This window comes from Astatotilapia calliptera, chromosome 23, assembly GCF_964374335.1.
Source record: "Astatotilapia calliptera chromosome 23, fAstCal68.1, whole genome shotgun sequence".
Classification (NCBI taxonomy): Eukaryota; Metazoa; Chordata; class Actinopteri; order Cichliformes; family Cichlidae; genus Astatotilapia; species Astatotilapia calliptera.
In genome coordinates, this window is record NC_137443.1 from 21,205,572 (window position 1) to 21,225,888 (window position 20,317).

General features: G+C 44.4%; 2 protein-coding genes across 8 annotated transcripts in view; both read right to left on the reverse strand.

The window, feature by feature from the left end:
- The window catches only part of agap1 (ArfGAP with GTPase domain, ankyrin repeat and PH domain 1), a 139,519-nt gene extending 128,162 nt beyond the window's left edge, over window positions 1–11,357 (reverse strand). For all 7 annotated transcript variants that reach the window (XM_080297830.1, XM_026158516.2, XM_026158518.2 and 4 more), the window contains exon 1: window positions 9,163–11,357. In XM_080297830.1, the coding sequence (XP_080153956.1) occupies window positions 9,163–10,303 (1,141 nt within the window). In that variant the 5' untranslated portion in view covers window positions 10,304–11,357. The remainder of the gene's footprint in view (window positions 1–9,162) is intronic.
- A 566-nt stretch (window positions 11,358–11,923) lies between these two features.
- Window positions 11,924–20,317, reverse strand: part of LOC145424471 (arf-GAP with GTPase, ANK repeat and PH domain-containing protein 1-like) — a 52,532-nt gene continuing 44,138 nt past the window's right edge. The window contains exon 3 of the mRNA XM_080297834.1: window positions 11,924–17,636. Coding sequence (XP_080153960.1) covers window positions 17,572–17,636 — 65 coding nt within the window. The 3' untranslated portion in view covers window positions 11,924–17,571. The remainder of the gene's footprint in view (window positions 17,637–20,317) is intronic.

A 20,317-nucleotide genomic window follows, 5' to 3' on the forward strand; every position in this document is an offset into this window, starting at 1 on the left:
TAATCATCGGCATCGCTCCTGCAGGAGCACAGTGACACTGTGAAGGGTCTCGTCTGACCTGCGCTCAAAGGAGGCAGCAGGGAAATTATGCAAAACTGTCCAACGGACTCTTTGTGGTTTGATCACATGCTTACGAACCTTTGCATGTGAGTCACAGACACACAGATGTTCACCTGCTGCACTTCCTTCACTGTTAGAGCAAGGATACTCGGACAACCCGGACCCTCAGCTTAGACACCATGAAGGAGTTCACTGGCTCTTAAGCCTCCAAATGTGAACATTTCACCCTCTAAACTGGAAGAACTTCAGTTCATTGATAAAAAGTGTTGCTCATGCAAACAAATAAGGGGAAAAGGTGTTTTAGTTGCTCTGTTCTCACTTCCACGTCCTCTGAATACCTCCTTAAAATACAGTGTGTAAACACAGCCTGGTGCACAGAAAATTCACAGATTTGGTCTGTTGGTCTTGGCTGTGTCAGTCATGACTTCTCAGCTGCACCGAAGTCCACAAAATTCTTTCTTTTTTGCAGGATCTTTTTACAGCTGATGGTTTATTTATGGCAGATTTTTAAATAAGACGTGTCGAGCAATTTCATTTTGGTTAAAAGGTTAAATCTGATCTCTGCACGTCACACAGAAGGTTTGTGCAAGTTGGAAAGCTTGTGGCTATAAAACAAAATGTGCCTCTAGCTCCTGCTGGTGGGCCCTGGGATTCAGGTGTGACAGAAAAAGAAACTTCTGTGTATAAATTTAGACTTCATGCTTTAAACCTGGAAAATCTTCCATTTCTAGTAGATATGAGCCCAGACTGATGGAAATTGCTGATAAAAGAGGGGAGGGGTGTCACGTCCAGGAATATAAGTATAAATCTTGGGATCTTGTGCTGACAAACATTTGTACCACTCCTAGTTTCTCTGAACTTTCACAACAGAGGTTTGCGTTCCAGTTTATACTTGTTACTGGGAGAAACACAAGGTTGAAATCAACTGAAATGATTTGAAACAATGAAACGTCAGTAATTACAAGTACAAATGTGGCTTCTCTCCAATCTGACCTTCAGCTGCCCAGATTATGTCCAAAATAAGTTCTTGCAACGTCTCGTTGGACAAAGGCATTATTTAAAGGAGAGAAGCCTCCAGCAGCTGTTTTCAGGGCTGACTGATGACAGTTATAAAGCTTTCTGGTGCTATAAATGCAGTTTTTATGTCTCAGTGACCACTGAAATGAATTCATTTAGATCAGACAGGATATGGAAGTATCATATGTTGGTTGATTTTAATATAAATGTCAGTTTGGACCTCAAAAATCTGAAGATGTCCAACATGAAACCTTGGAAATCACCAAGAGACCCACTGTGGAGAATTATTACATAAATATAAGTAAATTAATTATTTAAAAAGCAACTTTACACAGTGAGAGTGAGCTGTGAGGCGGAGCTGCGTCATCGGTGAGCCGATCAACGGTGAAATAAAGTCCTAATCGATGAACAGAGTCCATTAATAGACTCAATATCAATAAGCAGTGCTCGTCAGACTCACTGTCACCGGCTTAACACAAACACACACTGACCCAAATATCAGCCTTTTAATCAGTCCAACACAACCATCCCCCATATCTCTCACACACACACACACACACACACACACACACACACACACACACACACACACACACACACACACACACACACACACACACACACACAGAGTGCTGGTTGGCTGGCAGCACGCCGGCCGCTCTCATCCTCATCTCAAATCAAATAAAGCCGCCGTCATACCGCCGGCTACAAACTGCTGCACACACACTCTGAAACACACTCATGGTCAGGAGTTCATTTAATCAGAGCAACGATGCTGCGTCTGTGCATTTAGGCCCCAAAACAGAAACAAACACGTCTGAGAGGCTGTAAAAGGCTCCGAGTGTTCTTTCATTAACAAAAGCTGCTCATTAATTAAGGGGAGTAGCAGTTTGATCTTACACACTACAGTAGCTTCAGTTTACCTGAATAATCTTTACATAAGGACTGGAAAGACGTAACTCGAGCCTATTAACACACCACATGTTTGTCTAGCAGTCGAGGATTACAGCAGGTATTAAATGGCTGAAGTGCATCAGTATTCTCATTGTAATGAAATGCTCTCTACAGTGAGACAGCTCTTTAACTGAAGCGCTGTCAGAGCAAACATAATACCTTCACCCCCATCAGCCAGACTACAGGCGGAGGCTGCAGAATAAAGACAGAAGTGTGGGCGGGAAGGAACTTCACCTGGAAACAAACAGCCTTAAACTGCGCTCCAGCCTTCATCTAACGCTCACTCTGACACACTTTGACACGTTCTTACACTCAGATTTTTCCCACTGCCTCCTCACGTCCTCCTCCTTCACCTCTATCTCCTCAAAAAAAAAAAAGCATAAGGTTACATTTCCCCCCAAAATATCCTCTTGATGGGACTGCAAATAGGTTATGATGAAAGCGCTGCCTTTTCCGAACCTTCACAGAGACACTTTTACAGCCCGGACCTCAGAAAGGACACCAGGATGTAGGCATTGGTCTCTGGTGAGAGTTATTGTGTTTTGAACACGCACATCAGCCACCCTGACCTGCTCCTACCAACTCTGAGTAGTTTTTCATTCATTTAAAAAGGTGTGGAAGGGTTCGCCATTGGTGACTAAACTCAAGTAATCTAGGCCAAGGTCACGCCGTTTGGATGTACAGGAATGCAGACTCTAGGAGACGCAGTCATGATCTTGTTCATGTTTTCATCATCAGTGACTACATATATGTCCACAAAATATTTAGACTATCAACTCATAATGTGTTTAGAGAAAATGCGTCTTAACTGTTCCTATACTCCTGACACATTCGGGATCACTACAGGTTTTCGCTTAGGCAGCAGTTGTCCTTTCTTTAGGCGCCTTCCCAGCTTTGACAGAAGTCCAGCTGGGATAACCACATTTACTCAGGGCCTTCTTGATGTAATCTTCTGCTTCCCTGACCGCTCTGTCTGTGGGGATGGTGTTCGCACTATGTTGTAGCGTCCTGATGACACCCAGTTTGTGCTTCAGTGGATGATGAGAGTCAAACCTTAAATCTGTATGCATTGGCTTACAGTACACATGAACTTTTAGATGTTCCCATTACTGATGGAAATCTCACAGTCTAAGGTTTTTGCTTAGGCAGCACTTGTCCTTCTCTCCTGGATCTGTCACAAAAATGAAAAGCCAAAGGATGAAACACACAAATAACCATCAGCAATCATCCACAGCAACAATCAGTGAAATCCACGTGTAGGAGTCACTCTGTACAGAGGCCAAAACACTCTGCACTCTGCCAAAAAAGCCACGTTTCCATCTTTATGTGTGAATCTGCTTCCCTCTCGACATCCACTTGTCTGTCTACAAAATGACTCATCTTTAGGCTTTTCTTATTTTTAGCTACTGAAAACTACACACAATCAGGCAACAATCAGATACAGACACTAAACTTTAAACTGACGTGAGGATTCAGACTGCAGAATAAAAATCTGTTTGCTTATTAATGTTTGACAAGAATCCTTTCAGAAACCACAACAACCTTTTTGGGTGTGTTCTGACAGGAAGATAGAAGACTAATGAAAATGAACCCAAACGGTTTTATTTACTTTCTTCGTTTTAGTGCCAAGACTAAAAAAATGTCCCAATTTAACTCAAGACAAAAAGCATTGGAGGGAGAGGTGAAGTAAAGAACTGGTCTGAGTCACAGACCAGTCTGTAAACTGATTCCAGGTTTATTAGCATCTTTAGCTCATCAGTTCGGCTGCTCTGCTCCCTTTGTTCTCTAAAGAACGGAGGAGGAGGTGTTTGTTTCAGCGTGGTTACATCAGGCGTTACCGCCGTCCCGGATGCATCTCAACTTTGGCTCGCTCTGCTGCTGATGCTGCGTATCAGAGGGGTGATTCAGAGCATAACAGCGAGCGTCCTCGGATGGATTTGAGCCTTATGTAAGAGCTGTAAGCTGCAGGGAGGGGAGGGGTGGGACTCCAACCGGCACGCCAACGTCACTGGGCCAGTCGTGGACTACAGGACACAAACAAGCTAAGCTCAGTCAGCCAGTAACTGATATGAAGAAGCCTGAGGAGTGTGCAGTCTAACACAAAATGATCATCTATTAAAATACAAGAGAGCCAAAATATTAGGAACACACCAAGCACCACGACCTTTGGATTTTGGTCCATTTGAAAACCATTACTGATCTTTTATTAACCACTTAGACTCTAGACGTTTATTATATTGACCATTAAAGTGACAAAGGCCACATTAAATTTAGTAAGAAATAAATCGAGATTTTATAAAGACTGCAGTGTGACCGGGCCCAGGACCATTTGAGGCTTTATATGCTTAAGTTAGGGATGCAAAGCTCCAACTTTTTCCATCTCTAACACCTCAGCTTTTGGTATCTGCTGATCCCATGCCGATAATAAGTTAATAGGTCATATTGCTCAGTGAGGAAAAGACCAGGCTGATATTGATCCAGGCAAACGTGGTGAACATCAGCAGGACCTTCAGGTCACGTCTGGTTTAAACTAACACAATCAATGACAAATCAGCTGTCAGCTCTGTGATCAATGGTTTTCATTGCACACAGGTGGACCGTGCTGCTTCACGGCTCTGTTCACAGAGGCCACAAAGCCTCGCCACATGGGCCAACTTGGCTCTGAAGAGGAAGTGAGGAGGAGGACAAGCAGGACCCCTGAACAACCTCCAGCACTGAGGCGACACAGCAGCCAGCTAATACGCTGCCAGCGAGGAGGGAGCGGCAGAAGGCCAAGGCGTCGCTGCTCTAACACTGAAGGTTAGCAGTGAAAACAGTGTTACAACATCGACGCGTCTCCGAGCTCTTTAATGAGCGAACAGCTCCGTCACATGCTTATGCAGTTATTTAAAAACACTGCAGAGAAAAGAGGGAAGAGCTTGTCTCTGCAGCTGTGAAACACAGAGAGTCCTGTCTGTTAAATGCAGTTTTTCTCACAGACTCTGGTGCGAGTGCTGTTAAAAATAAAGAAGGCTGATGGTTTCCAGGCCGCGGCCTGAAGTCACACTCGGGTCCGGTTATTTTAACACACCACACTCCGCCGGCCTGACCCGCCTGCAGTAATGATACAGCCAGAGTCCCCGCCGGAGACCCAGAACCAGGACAGCATCTGGCCCACTTCTGCTTCCTCGGCTCTGCAGAACAAACTCAAATTAAACCTGCTCTGTGTAGCTGTATCATGGACTATAATGCTCTTTACTGGACCTAAGTGAGAAGAAACTGAGCCAGCTTTAAAGACTGAATGGCCTGCGAACTGACCTCAGCATGGACAAATGGAGTAAATGGAGCTTTCAGGATCAAATCTAACATCTTCTTTCTGTCTGGAGTTCACTAAACTCATCAAGGAGAGGAACACAAGGAAGGAAGCAAGGAAAGAAAATAAAGCAAGGACACAATAAATAGAAGAAAGGAAAGAGGAGCAGATGAAGGAAATTAGGCAGTGAGAAAGAAACAAGCAGACCAGAGGATGGAGAAAAAAAGGACCTGAAAAAAAGTTGAGGAAAGAAATTAAAAGAAAAAAGGAAAAACTGGGCAAACGAAGAAAGAAAGCTAGGTGGGAAAAGGAGTCAAGCAAAGACAAATGGAGGGATAAAGGAATGAAAAACATAAGGCAAAAAGAGAAGGAAATAAGGACCCAATGAAGGGAAGATTGATAAAAAGGAAACAAGAAATAAGAGTTAAGGAAAGGAAGAAAAAAGAAAAAGATTCAAGGAGGAGTTAGGGAAACAAGAAGGAATTAAATTAGGAGCACACAAGACTAGCATGCAAGGACAGAAGGAAACAAGGAAGGATGGAAAGGTGAAGGAATGAAGAAAGAAAAGAAGGATGAAATGAAGGGATGAAGGAGGAGAAAATTTAGCAAGGAGAAAAGGAAACAAGAAAAGAAAACGAGGTAAGGAAAAGTAAGAAAGGAGAAGAAGTGGAGTTACAGAAAGAGAAGAAATGTAGAACAAACGAGGCAAAGTTAGGATAGCGAACAGGTGACACTTTAAGGAAGGAAACAGAAAATGATGTCAAATAAAGAGAAGGAGACGAGCAAGGAAAAAAATAAAAATAAAAGGAGAAATGAGGAGAAGGAAGTAAGGAAGGAGAAGAGTCATCTCTCCATCATCCCTCCATCTCTGCTCCCTGCTGCAGCATTTCCTCTAATAGGATTTTCTCCCTATTATACCCATTGTAGTGAGTGTGTGTGTGTGTGTGTGTGTGTGTGTGTGTGTGTGTGTGTGTGTGTGTGTGTGTGTGTGTGTGTGTGTGTGTGAGGTTTATGTATGGAGGCAAAGCAGAGAGGAGGATCAAAGCTATAACTGAGAAACAGCTCGACTCATCTGGAGGAGCTTCAGCTGCTGAAGAATCACGAGTGTGTGTGTGTGTGTGTGTGTGTGTGTGTGTGTGTGTGTGTGTGTGTGTGTGTTGGGAAGATAAAGAAAAAAGCAGATAAATTGATGCAAACGTAGACGCAGTAATTGGCATCCAAGACTGAGTGTGTGCATTTTTACAGCCCATATTACTTCTGCATGGCTGCGGATGTAGGTCAAACACACACACGCACGCACACACACACACACACATTCCCCTACATTTACTCCCAACAGACACACACACCAGTCGAGTCCATTAAGACAGCGAGGTCAGGGGCCGTCTTTATCAGACAACAATCCCTGGCCTCGGACAGAAAAAAAAAAAAAGTTCCCCTCTGTACACTGATGAGTAGGTGCTCTGAAATCACCCAATCAGGACGCAGCAGCAGGATGAGGTAAGCGCATACAGGTGTTGAGTCAAATGACAAGAAAAAACTGATCGACTAGAGAGATTAGAGTGGCACGTCAGAGCAAGACGAGGAAGCTGTCGCTCACAGCGTCCAAACACATTATTTCCTAACTATTAAACACTAATTACAGTTATTATTCTTATTAAAATGATTACTACGGAGAACATGGAATCTTAAAAAAAGGTAACATGAGCTTGTGAAGTCGACATTTCACCACATTTCATACCTCAAACAGACCGAAACATGGACTAAAAGAGCGCAGAGCCCAACAACATTTTCTAAATCATTTACAGCACTTCTGGTTATTATGATTAGTGTGGAGCTAATGAAGCCAAACACCCAACGAGAAGCATGTATGTCGATGCTAGAAGCTCATTTAGACCTAAGAGTCTAGCCAAATTACACACACACACACACACACACACACACACACACACACACACACACACACAGAAAAATATTTAGTATACACATCCAGAAATGCATATACTATTATATATTGTACATATATTTATTAGTTTCAGATGTAGCCATTCTTGTATTTTGCTTGTTTACATTATTGTATTTTGCACAACTCTGTTGCTTGTGAAGCTCGCACACAAGAATTTCACTCACATGTGCTGTACCAATGTACCTGCACATGTGATGTGACAATAAAAGTGATTTGATTTGATTTGAAATTAAACAACACAGATTATTTTCTTTAAATGCGCCGTTCCTGGTTATTATTATTCTTAGTATCATCATCATCCAGCCACTCCCTGAGGCTGCTTCTGCTGGGGGTTTCTTCCTGTTAAAAGGGAGTTTTTTCCTTCCTACAGTTGCCAAAGCACTTACTCACAAGTGGTTATGTGATTGTTGGAGTTTTCTCCGTTATTATTGAATGGTCTTTACCTACAATATAAAGCGCCTTGAGGCAACTGTTGTTGTGATTTGGTGTTATATAAATAAAATTAATTTGTTAATATTACTGTGTAGCACGGCATGCTAAACAACCAATATGAGCACCAAAGCGCGGCGGTGTTTCTGATAGGAACACTGAGCCCTTTTTTTTTTAAACTTCAAAACTGACAGAACGCTGGCCTGAAAGCCGCGTGCAGCATGTTAAACACAAGCCGTAAGAGTGTGTGCGCTCTGCGGTGAGGAGCCGTTGTTAAAATGCGCCGCAGCATTTTAAACGCGATGCTTTGTGCCTTCAAACTAGGAGTTAAAAGCCTGGCTTGCCTTCGTCTTGCGGAGGCGTAAACCTTTGAACGCGCTGCCAGAAGAGAGAATCAAGTCATTCAAAAACCAAAAGAAACAGAAGTTGAACGTTGAACTTCAAAATAAAGGCCTCCCTGCTGAGGTTTTCTTGGTCAGTGTGAACATGAAAGAGAAAAAGTAACAAAGTAAGAAATCAGGCTGACAGATATTTTCTTGATTAATCTGCAAAATGTGAGGGAACAATGAGAAAAGCAGCATTTAATTGTTCTGCTGCCTTTAGTTATTTTAATTTGAAAGGTTTTCCCACACTGCTGAAGGTGTGAACAGCCACACTTCAGCCTCCAGTTTCAGGACTTCTCTCAGGACAAACAGGTCGTCTGCAGAAACAACAGCTTACCTGCCAGACGCCGTCATCTAGCAGCTCGCTGGGTTGGGGGGGTTAACGCCTCAGGAATCTCAAACATGTGAAGCCATGCCCTGCACCACCACAACCATCCACCCACCCCCACCTCCTCTGTGTGATCAGACTCTAAACCTGTTAGTCCACCTCTGAGAGACCTGCAGAACCCAACGCCTGTGGAAAGGTCACAGAGACCCTAAGAACAGGACAAAACAGAGCTCCTTCAGAATAAAAGCCTCTAAACAAACCTTGCATCAGCCGAGACAGCTACAAATGATTTCTGCTTTATGTGTTTGTTTCTGTGTTTAGTCTTTGTGGTCCTGCACGGACTCATTTATGGAGCCTTTAAGGTTCCTCTGCAGAGGACAGAGGCTGATGGAGAAAACATCCATCTGTGAGAACAACAACTAATGCACTTCCTCTCATCTGTCATGTTTTCCACTCGTCCCCTCTCCATGGAAAGAGGATGCTGCAGATAAAAGTCAAACTGCTCCCTGTTCCTACTTCCTGTCTGACATTTTTAACCCTTCATTGGCTTCTGTCTCACCATGCTTTGGATGGAGGTGATGGCGCTCTGCCTCGTGTTGAATTTGCTGAGCTCCGAGTAATGAAAGACAAACAGCAGCAGAGTCTCAACCAAACACCACCCTGCTGTTTAAAACAAACACACACTTCACACTCAAACATCCACACACTCAAACCCTTGTGGTCACGTGTTTACCGTCAGCGCTGCCTCCGTTCATGCTCTCCGTGCTGGACTGCGACAGCGCCGTCCTACGGCTGCGGCGCAGCGACCTGTTGGTGCTAGGGCTCCCCACCGGCGTGGACGTGGAAGCACCGTCCCTCCTGGAGAAGATCCCGCTGAAGAAGCGAACCAGGCGCCGCTCGCTGGAGCGTCCCCCACCTCCCCGCAGCAGGAAGCCTCCACCTGCTGCCCCGGCAGCGTCCTTCTCTTCCGCCAGCCGGAGCAGGTCGCTGTTGTCCAGTGTGCGGTTCTTGCTGCCTTGCGCCCTCTCCCAGCGGCTCAGCTCGGACATGGAGTCTGTCTTGTTGAGGACGGCGCCGACCTCCAGTGTCCTGCTCTTCTCTCTGGTGGGGTCGAGGAGGCGGGCTGTGGGGAGCGGCGCAGCCGGCTCGTCATTCTTTGCGGCGTCCTGGCCAATGCAGCCGGAGCTGCTGTGGTGTTTGTCTTTGGAGAGCGCCCGCAGGCGCAGCAGCTCACCACCGCTCCAGTGCCTGAAGCTGAAGCTGCGGCGCAGCAGACCGGGTGGGCGCTTCAGAGGAGGTGGAGTCTCCGGGGGGCCTTCTGTGGACGGCGCCCCGTTACTTTTAGAGTGGGCCAGCTTCCCGACGCTGCTCACGGGCTCCGAGCTCTGCTCCTCCACGCTCTTCGCCTTCAGGAGCTTCTTCTTCTTCTCGCCAACACCACCGTTCTCCACCAGCGCCTGTGGTGCTTCCTCCACCTCCCGCTCGCCGCCGTCCTCCTGCCCGGGCTCCGCCAGCGGACTGGTGGCCTTGGCGCCCCGCTGCAGCAGCTGCTTCCGGCAGATCTTCAGCCTGCCGAGCTCCAGCTGGCCCGTGCTGAACGTCCTAAAGTTCCGCATGTAGCCGTGGGAAGAGGAGAAATCCTCCGACTCGTCCTCCACCTCCTTCAGCTGCTCCAGCAGACCTCCCCGCTGCACCTCTGCCGACCCCTCACGCCTGAAGGCGCCCACCTTTGGGTTCTCTGCCCGCCGGGGCACCGAGTCCTCATCCTCTAAGCTCTCCCTCTTCACCAGCGTGAGTGAGATCCGGTACACAGTCTTTCTCTGAGGAGCTCCTCTCTCCATCCTCTCAGAGCTGCTACTGTCCAGCAGGTACATCGCCTCCTTCAAAGCTCATGTGAGAAACTGTGAACTGCTCCTTTAATTTAAAATATTCGGATTCAAAGAGAAACTGTGAACTGCTCCTTTAGTTTTATCCTCTGAGCACTAACCTCTGCAGGCTGCTGATGGGTCTGCGGGTAAATCCAGTAAACTAACATGCATTAACTCCATAAACCAGCTCCAAACCCAGGCTTTCCTCTTCATCCAGATGTGTAAACAGCGGTTTGGAACGCAGGAGACACTCGGGGTTCATCCCAGCGGGATTCACGACACACAGGCGCGTCCTCCGCGGCTCCCACGGGGCTCGCAGCTGAGCTCCTCCCGGTGTCTTAGGCGTCCTGCCCGGTCAGAGGAGGTCCTCACTCCGCGCTGAGTCCCGGCTCCAGCTCCGGTGTCTTTACAAACCAAGCCGGGCGGGGAGACGCTGTTCGAGTCCCGGACCGTCTCCCATTGTGTGCGCACATCCCCCGCAGCGCCGCGCAGCAGCCAGCCGGGCCTCTCGCTCCTCAAACCCGCTTCACTTGTGCTCCAAATGCCGCTGAATTTCCAGCTGAAGATCCGGACCTCCGCTCACACTTTAACCCGCCGACAGTAAACACCGGACCGGACAGCCACCGCACCGTCCTCCGCTGCACTCTGAGCGATCTCCGCTCCACACACACAGACACACACTGAACACCGGCCAGCGGCAGCAGCAAAGGATGATGGGGAAACACGGTGCGGAGACCTCACAGGAGCCGGAGTGTTAAACCACGTGTTTATTATTTACTCTTACAGCAGAGCCTGGGCTATTTTAGAAGCTCTGTTAGCGGCACCAACACTGAGAAGGACACTTTTCTCCTCACTATGGCTAAAATATATGGAGGCCTGAAGCTGCCAAAATAAAAACAAACCAAAAAATTGAATTAAATTAAATTCCAATTTAAAGAAAAACTAAGTGCAAACAGTTTATTTATTCACTCATTCAAACACATTTAAGGAGGACTGAAAATCCCAAATTAGAAAGAAAGAATGAAGTAATAAAATATATATATGCAACAGCTTATTCATAAAAAATATACTAATTGACATTTTAGGTGTTAATTCACTTATTCACTATTTTACTTTTGTGTTTATTTTATTGGTTTGTCCATTGAAGCTTGTTTATCTCTATTTTTGTAATACAATTCTTTTGTCCTGCAATATGAAAAACAAACAGGATGGCATTAAGATTTTCTTATGGAGGACCAAAAGTACTAAAATAAAAAAAATAAATGTGTTAATGAATATATAAATAACAAATATAAATGCAACAACAACAAAAAATTAAAAAACATTCATGGCTATTAATTAATTTATCAAATTTCACATAAATGAATGCTTCCGATTTGGTTTGCTCCTGTATGCGTTTCATTTTAAATAATACCTGCATTTATTTACCTTCCTGTTTAAATTTATATTTTCTTCCCTTTTTTCTTTTATTTACATAACCTTTTGAAGTACAGCCCCCTTTTTGCAACAATGAATAATGAATTAGAATACGCACACGCACACATATACATACATATACATATACACATATACATACATATACATATACACATATATACTTGCAATTATTTTGTTTTTTAATTATCTATTATCTATTATTTATTATTATTTTGATAATTTTTTTCCCTTTTCTGGCAGTTTCAGTCTTCCAACTTTGGACACTGAAGCATGGATTTTATATTCTGGAGCAGGTTTCTCCCTTCAGCAGGCTGGAAACTTTCCTAAACTAAATGCTGAGGACCTGATGACCCTAAACTGTGGCTTTACTTCCTGCTCTGATCTACATGTAAGTCAGCTGGGCAGTAGCAGGGTCACGCGAGAGCAAACTCCAGCTCTGGTTTTACCGTCTGCACCGCCTCCTCTAAAGCAGGGGTGGAGCCTCCTCTTTCTCCTCTCTGTCTGTCAAGCTCTTTGAAGCCTCCCGGGCAGCCATGGAGGCAAAAGCTGCACCCACAGGGGCACAAAATCAAATTTGAGGTGGAAGAAGCAGCAGAAAGAGGAGCTGAGGAGCTTCTGATGGTGGAATACACACAAACATTTAAGTGATGTTTAACTGAACCTGAGTGTGCACTGATTTAATCCCAAACAGTAAGCAAGAAACATAAAAATAAAGACGCAGAAACTGAAAAGTCTGAAAGAGGTCTCCATCTCCAGAGGAACCACTAGATTCCAACATAGATCTGAGTTTCTCCCTCCTGTTTTACAGTCCCTGAAACACCGGGCTCATGCTGATGATCGCAGTAATAACACACTAAGGAGTTCCGCCTTAGTGAAGTTGAGGAAGTGATTCTGCCTTTAGGCTGGATATCTCCCAACCTATGAAGTTATGAGGACACGAAAAAGATGGAAAAGTGGCTTCCTTAGATCTGCACACTGGAACAATATGAAGCTGCGGGCTTCTGGGCTGTTAAAGAGCAGATTGAAAGAATAAATCCACCTTAAAAACATTGTTTAGCTTCAGGTACCTCACAGCAAAGATTACACATATGCTGTGTTTAGGGGGGTCCTCTTGTGTTTAGACCCAGTGTCACTATGAGCATGTGCAGCTTCATCACCGCTCCAACTTTGAAATATTTAAGGTGGAAGTGAGAAGTGGGTCTGCGGTTGCTGTTTGTCACGTGACCTGCGCCTCTTTGATCAGTTTCTAAATTAAAGCGAAATCCTGAGTGGAAACTTGTTCTCTCAGCGCTTTCTTTCATCACGACTTCTCATCTCTGAAGTGCCTCCCTTCATCTCCGAGGAGGAGGAGTGCGGGGGAGGATTAACTCACCCTCCTCTTCCTCACCGTCAGGCCTCGGCCTCTGACGCCGGGTGGATGATTAGTGGGATTAATCAAGATTAGACGAGCAGCTGAGGGCAACTTTCTCCTTCCACTTTTCGATTGGGAAGCACATAAAGGTAGTTAATGTGCTCTCCCCCCCCCCCCCCCAACGAGACACCGAACATCAAACGCACCTCCACCTGACGACAGAAGTACGGAGAGGGTCGCTGCCGCTCAAGCACAGGTGGAAACAGCTGGACGGAGATGGGTAAAGGCTGCCGTTGTCACACGAAGCTGGAAACATTGTGCATCAAGGTGAGGAGGGGGATGGTGGAAGCAAACTCCACGCCGAGATGGCAAATTACACGCCAACGCACGCTGCCCCTCCGTGACATCAAACACACCTCGCAGCCTTTCATCCCGCAGCAGCCTCGGACTCAGACGTGAGATAACTCGAGTGATGTCACAGCCACCAATGCAGCTCCTGACTCCGGCGGCGGAGTCTGTCACGGCAGGTGGAGACATGAAAACCGTCCTTTGCATGTTTGTCAGCGAGTCCTCGTGTTTCTGAAGGTTTGGTTCTCAAACCGGAAAAAAAAACAGCGACTTGTCCTGAGGGACAGTCTGTGTCCTGGAGTCTGTGTACAGCTCAGCTCAACACCTGCAATCAATTTATTCGTCCAATCGGGCAACCATGAGGTCAGACCTTGGTCTGGACATGAGAGCTTCAGTTCATGGAAACAAAACGTCACGTTTTTTGGGTCCATGAGCACAAATGTGTAAGTAGTGTATTTCAACAGTAAGTATATTAGTGTAGTAATCTGTTGTGGTGAAGATGGAGCTGAATCTGTCGACTTATTGGTCGATCTACAGTCCTTCCCTCGCCCATCAGGTCGAGGATACAAGCAGCAGAATTGAGCTTCTCCATTTAGACTGATGCTCCACAACCTTAATCCACATATTCAGATATTTTGTGCGCAGAATAGAACGTCTTTGGAGGGTCCTCATGGCAACCAATCTTTAAAAGACATGGCAACCGATGCATTTTAACCCAAACCTAACTCACCGGTTTTTCTTCCATAATATATAATTTTCTAACCCTAGAACACTAACGTGAGTTTCTAAGACTTTAATGAGGAAGAAAATCAAGTCCAGAAACTAATGCAGCTTTCAAATTAATAGGTTTTAAAGGCTTTAGGTTGCTGGCTCACTAACTGGTACAAACACAGTGAGGCGCTCTCCCTGTGAGGGCGCCCTCCCTCTTAAAAGGTAAAATCTGCAGCAGAAAGCAAACAAAGACTGAAATTATTGGGGGGGGGGGAGAGTGTCTTTTTCTACCCTCTGCAGGTAAAAGAGTGCTCAAGGGCACTTAGATGGTGGGTGCTTTTGGTCAGGAAAATGACAAGGTCTCGTCAAAGTCAGCGCTGTGTTAATTCCAATCGATCAGCTCGATCAGAAACAGATCAGAGCTGTCTGCGGTAAGAGGCTGCTTTATCTCGACGTCCTCCAAAATGAGCTGTTAGCTTTTTGTGTGTGTGTGAGGATTTGTTTTCTCTTTCCTCTCGTTAATCATCTCGTGACCTCCCAGATTTATCTGGTGACCCCGTGTGGGGTCCTGACCTCTGACAGATACCAGTGAGAGGGATTTATAGCCGGCGCACTTTGAGGAAGGTTATTTCTCATTTTCCTGTGAGTTTAAGCTTCCTGGTGCAGGCTGTTTGCAGTAAAGTTGGAATCTAAGTGTCCGCAGAGGTCTGCAGAGCTTTAACCTGTCCTTTAAGCTTTAATCTGGCTCTCTGGGGACCCCGCCGCCGCCACTGCCCTTATCGGGCCCTGCAGCACCCAACCCCGGCAAGAGCGTGGACAAACACCGCCACATCAGAGAGGGTCACTGCGGCGAGGTTTATAGAAGGAGACACAAAGCAGCTGGATATTTGAAATGGTGATCTGCGAGCACAGCGGGATTAACCGGGGGTCAACTGCAGCCGGCAGGTGGAGACTGAAAACCGATGGAGGAAAAGATGGAGACATGGCTGTTAAATGGGATTACCAAGAAGTGTCTGGAAACAGCTCTGCTGCTGCATTTAAGGCAAAGGAAAAGCCTTAAAATAACATTTGAAGCCTTGAATGAATAGAAATCACCTCTTCAGAAACACGTTACTGCTCCTAAGACACTATACACGCGTCTTTTTCCTCGGTTTTCAACAGATCTTAAATTCACATCTTCCTTATGGTTTGGGAGCAACATTGGGGAAACAAGCCTCTTTCTTCTTTTTCTTTTTCTTTTTTTGTCTCTTTCTTCAAGGCAAATTTCACTTTATCTTCTTTATTTTAGTGGCTTAGAAACAGGATGACAGCTATAGGTTATCTTTAATATAGACTCAACACATGTTTAATTTTCTCTGAGGCCTTTGGAGATACAGTGAGTGCCGATGTAACCCGTCCAACCTCGCTCTCTAAAAAGGGATTTTGAGCAACTGCCCTCATGATTATTGGGATTATTGGGAAAATACTCCTCACTGATATCCTGCAACTATTTACAGTTTAATAAAGGCCAAAGCTAAACCCTGCCGGAGTCCTTTCAAGATATATTAGTTTTAGATTTACTTACATTTAGATGTTTCAATTCTAAATGCATGCAGACGCCCTTTAACAGAGACGATTAAGCAACACTGAAAAGGTTTGAATTAATCTTTCTGTGGATCATATTTCCAGCTCTTGATCCTGAAATGACATAAACACCCACACATGCAAAATCAGGCCATTTATTTTATGGGTTTTACATAAACACACTAGAGTCTAGTGTGAAGAAGTCTTAATAATATACTTTATAACTAATAGCAGTCATTTGAATCTACTATGAATAGACTCTGATCTGTTTACAGGCCAGTCACTTCAGTCACTTTGGGTCTCAGCGAGCATTACACGAGTACAGATGCATAAATCTATATAAAGTTATAAAACAAGGCTCATTTTAAAGCACTGATACTGATCAATACATCAGGAACAGGCGAGCTCAGAGGTAAACTAAGAGAGAGAGAGGTGGTGTGTATCTGCTGACTGACCATCCCAGCATCCATCTGCTGTGTCGGCACGCTCTGGCTGCCTCACATGAAATATGTATGCAGCTCTGCAGACACTGCCAAAGCGTGTCTGACATGCCGCACCACCACGAGGGAGAAACACACACCTCTGTATCTGGAGTCGAGTCTGCCGTTTCTGGGATTAACTGCTCGGCCCTTAAAACGTGTTAAAATGACCAAAACAGCCGGAGACGTTTACTCGATACGCAACGCTAGACAGATCTCATCAAACTGCAAATATATGTTGAACTGTGGTGGAGGATTTCAGCTTGACGAATTATTTTAAACTGTCAGAGAAGAGCCGATGAAGCAGAGGCGGCGTATAAAAACGGTTTACCGTGAATAAAAATCAATAACATAGCTGTTTAAATTAAACCTGCATTCAATCAGTTTTAATATTTCCATCATTCTATTTTTGTCTCCAAGGAAACATCTCGCATTCATAAAAGGCTGATGAACATCTTTGAACACTCACAACTAATATTCAGAGCTGCTCGGCCCGCCCCCAAAGTTCCTGTACGTAGAATTTAATTTACACCGGGGTGCCTTCAGCCCCCCAAAACCTACAGAGTGAAAATGTAAACAAAAATGGGCACAGTGTCAAAAGTTTTCAACAATAACTCTTGAGTATTCTTTATAACAATAATAATAATAATAACTAGGAGTTTGTAGGTACACATAGGTTCCAGTCGGATAGAAACCTGTTAAAGTTACAGTCTGTAGACGATCGTTTGCAGTTCTGTTTTCTTACTCTTCCTGTTGCTGTGGGACAAAACATCCCCAAAAACATTAAATTTAGACTGTACACCATAGCTTTTCCCATCTCAGTAGAAGACTGTAAGCCTGCTGTTTACCTCAGCTGTCAATACTGGGTGAAGAGCCTCCACCTGTATTTAGTCTGAAAGACGGAGTACAACTTTGTAACAGAAGTCTGACACAGGTCAATTAGTCAGAGAAGATCATCTGACTAATGACAGCCATTAGTCAAATCACCATTAGTCACATTAGTGAGGACATCCTGAACTTTTCTGTCAGTAAGGCAGCTGTTGTTACCACTGAGTACAGTACAGTACATTTATGAGTACAGTATCCTTTTTTCTTCCTGTTAAATAACCTTAAAATATATTTGACTATACCTTTAACGCAAACAATCAGGTCTGCAATGATGGGGAAAATCACTGGTATATTTGTATTTGTGTGAAAAAGCCAGTAAAAGAACATTAGTTTTACACTTCCTGACAACAGGTTAAAGACGAGCTCCTGTGACAATCATGTTTAGCAAACACCCAGCGGGGAGCACTCTAATCAAACATGACACACACACACACACACACACACGCTCATCTTCCTCATCCTGCAGGAGTTCAGGGTTTTTCTTCTGCATCAAAGACTTAGGGAGCAGTGGGAGGTACAACACCCTCCCTTCCACCTACTGCCTCACGTTCTCCCTCAACCCCTGGAGACGGGGGAAAATGGGTCAGTTAGCAGAGGGGGGCGGAGGAGGAGGGAGAGAAAGGGGGGAGCAGGCAGGGAGTGTCCCCCTCTGGTAGGAGGAAGGAAGAGGAAAAGGAGGTGCTGCACATCTGCACACTCATAAACATGCTTCACTTAAAGAAGCCAACTCAGCTTCAACAGCTAAAATCTAATGACTCAACAGCACAGAGGTCAAAGGTCAAACAGCAAATAAAGGAGACATTGTCCTGTTTTAGGCTACAGAGGCGACCAACAACTAAACGCAGCGTTACTTCTCTTACCTGTGATTGGAGGAGGTGGACAGGTGAGCCAACATCAGGAGGACATGAGGAGAGAGAAGAGAAACAGTCACAACATGCTTCAGTAAAAAGGGATAAACTGCATTAGTCACACAAATTACAATGATGTTTTGCACATGTGGAGACATCTGGAGAAATAAATCAGGTCAGCGTGTTGTGTTGCAGATTTCAGTTTTCTTTCATTAAGTTTGAATGTTAATAATAACAATATGTTTGAATAATAAGAACAACTGTGGAGGTACATACACAAGTTCACACAAATAACACACGAGAATTTTTTTTTTAAAAATTACACTATTCATACCTACCAGACTTCATTCACAAAAACTGATTTTTCCTCACAGAAAACAGGAGCTGCTGTGTGATTTTTGTTTTTGACCCCTTTATTCAGATCCAAACTAACTCTTTATAACCCCAAGTTCATACAATTTAACCAACTAAACAATCAAGGCAAAAGTAGGCAAACAAATTCTGTTGTGAGGCAAAATTCCTGTTTTTGTGAATGGAGTCTGGTGGAGAGGAGCGGCTTCACTTTCTTGTCAGAAAGAGCAAAGAAATTGGTGAAACTGATCAAAACAGAACATCCACTTAAGCCATGTTGATTTTTTTTATTGATGCCAGACCTGTGCTCCTTGGAGGCTTACTCTAGTGCCACCTACTGCACATAACACACAGACAGTGGCTCAGATTCTGATACAACCTCACTACAAAGAAACGGGGGCGTCCCCAGCTGTCAGGAAACAGTTTTGACTCTGAAACAAAATGATTCTGAACACTAAATGCTTTTAAATATGATGTATGACATTATCAGGCACTCGTGTGTAGACCCTGCCCTCTCGGCTTTAATGATGTGTGGGGATTTCCTTTCTTTGGTTCCCACATCATTAGGAAACCAAACACACATAAACTCCCATCGCACAGGTGACCTTGAACAGATTTATGCAAATCAAAAATGGAGATGAGTGAATGTGGAGATAAGGAGAGGGAAGAGAAACCTGCCCCACCCCACGCTCCAGACGCCCAGTCTGTTGCCATGGAGATGCAAATGGAGGGGCAATGAGAGGGGATGGGAGGGGGCCGGGCGATGCACGGCTGGCTTGGCACCTGAAGGGTGTGTGTGTGTGTGTGTTTGCTCACTGAGCATGTGCAGACACATAGGGCAGCTTCTCTCCAACAGACATGAGGATCATGTGGTTACCAACCTCAAACCATTAAAAAGCTACGGTGGTCTTTGACATCGAATCATATACACGAGCATTCATCCCTGTGCTTTTACTCATAAACGCTTTCTCATTAAAAAGACAAAAACTGCAGTTCCTCTAATGTCCACTAGAGGCTGGCTCCAATGGTGAGTGTGTCCATCAAACTTTCAAATTTTCCCCTTCATAACAACTATATAGTGAATGAAGCTTTTTATAACTGTATTAAGGTTAACAGTTTCTATTATTAAGGGCATGGCCTCCTTGACTTACAGAAATAGACCTGGACCACGTTTGAACCGATTTGTGGGATTTGGTAATAAGCTGAATCATGTCATCAGCGTAACGTCAAAGTGTATCTTTGGTCTGTCCCTTCTGGAGCACTTTTGAATCCAGTTGTCTGACAAGTAATTTGGCTTATTGTGCGGTTAATTATACTAACAGACAGTCCAATAAGTCTGTGCTCCGGATGCAGCATCCTAAATAGACTAGTTTAAGTTACGTGACAATTCAGTCCTACACATATATGATCACTTGTGGCTCCACAAAGGAGAAATGGTGGTGGCTATAAAGCTACAGAAGGTTCAAAACTGGACTTAACAATATGTTTGGTGAAGTCCATGTTAAGCTCCAACTTTGGTGGGATACAAAGACGACAATAAGGAACATTATAATAACAGAAAGTAGTGCTGTAAAATGAATTAATCTGAATTTACAAAATGGGGTGAAATTGACTACTTAATTACTTTTAAGTTAAAAGATCACCTTTTTTTGTTTTGACAAGAGGCTATAGAACAACGACAGACCAATACTTTGGTTTAATAGTATTTTAAAGCTTAAAAAATAAGTCAAAATTTAAAAAAAGAAGAAAAACTGGCTTAATTATGGTTTGTTTTTGAGGGATTTTCCAACTTCTTATAAACAAAAGAGCAAAATGAACATTAAAGAGACGGAAAACGATGAGAAAAATGCATCCGATATGACCAGCAGATGTTTAAGGAAAAACAAAACAATAAACAGCATAAAACTGGCAGCGAAACGGGATGCTGCTGCAGCACAGATGGAGCCCAGCTGATTAAGAATTCGTGAATATCTGAAAACAACTAAAAATCACAACTGAAACACACACCTTCAAGTGTGTGTAAGTGTGAGGGAGTGATCGGGGG